Source organism: Penaeus monodon, chromosome 21 (assembly GCF_015228065.2).
Source record: "Penaeus monodon isolate SGIC_2016 chromosome 21, NSTDA_Pmon_1, whole genome shotgun sequence".
Lineage (NCBI taxonomy): Eukaryota > Metazoa > Arthropoda > Malacostraca > Decapoda > Penaeidae > Penaeus > Penaeus monodon.
In genome coordinates, this window is record NC_051406.1 from 8,689,910 (window position 1) to 8,690,185 (window position 276).

The 276-nt window shown below is 50.4% G+C and overlaps 1 protein-coding gene across 1 annotated transcript in view; it reads right to left on the minus strand.

Moving 5' to 3' along the window:
- LOC119586187 (glutamate-gated chloride channel-like) overlaps positions 1–276 on the minus strand; it is a gene marked incomplete at both ends in the record, with an annotated part of 81,629 nt that overhangs the window by 20,589 nt on the left and 60,764 nt on the right. Inside the window, 1 exon segment of the mRNA XM_037934889.1 lies at positions 21–174. Coding sequence (XP_037790817.1) covers positions 21–174 — 154 coding nt within the window.

The following is a 276-nucleotide window of genomic DNA, read 5'->3' on the forward strand; positions in this document are numbered from 1 at the left end:
GTAGGTTACTAATCACACACCGGATACTGTAGAGAACTCCGCCATCGGGATAGATTCGGATGTAGAAATTCGGGAGGATGATCTTGTGAAAGTGTCCCTCCTTCTCGTTCTTGAAGAACAAGTCAGGCATCCACACCATGTCAGCCTCTGTCAGCGTCAGGTACTTGATACGTCCTGTGGGATAATCCGTCAGGAAAAGGGAGCTGGTGTACCCTGCTCTAACCTACGTAACCTACATCCCGCGGTACAAAGCCTTGAGACGCGATGCTCTGGGAT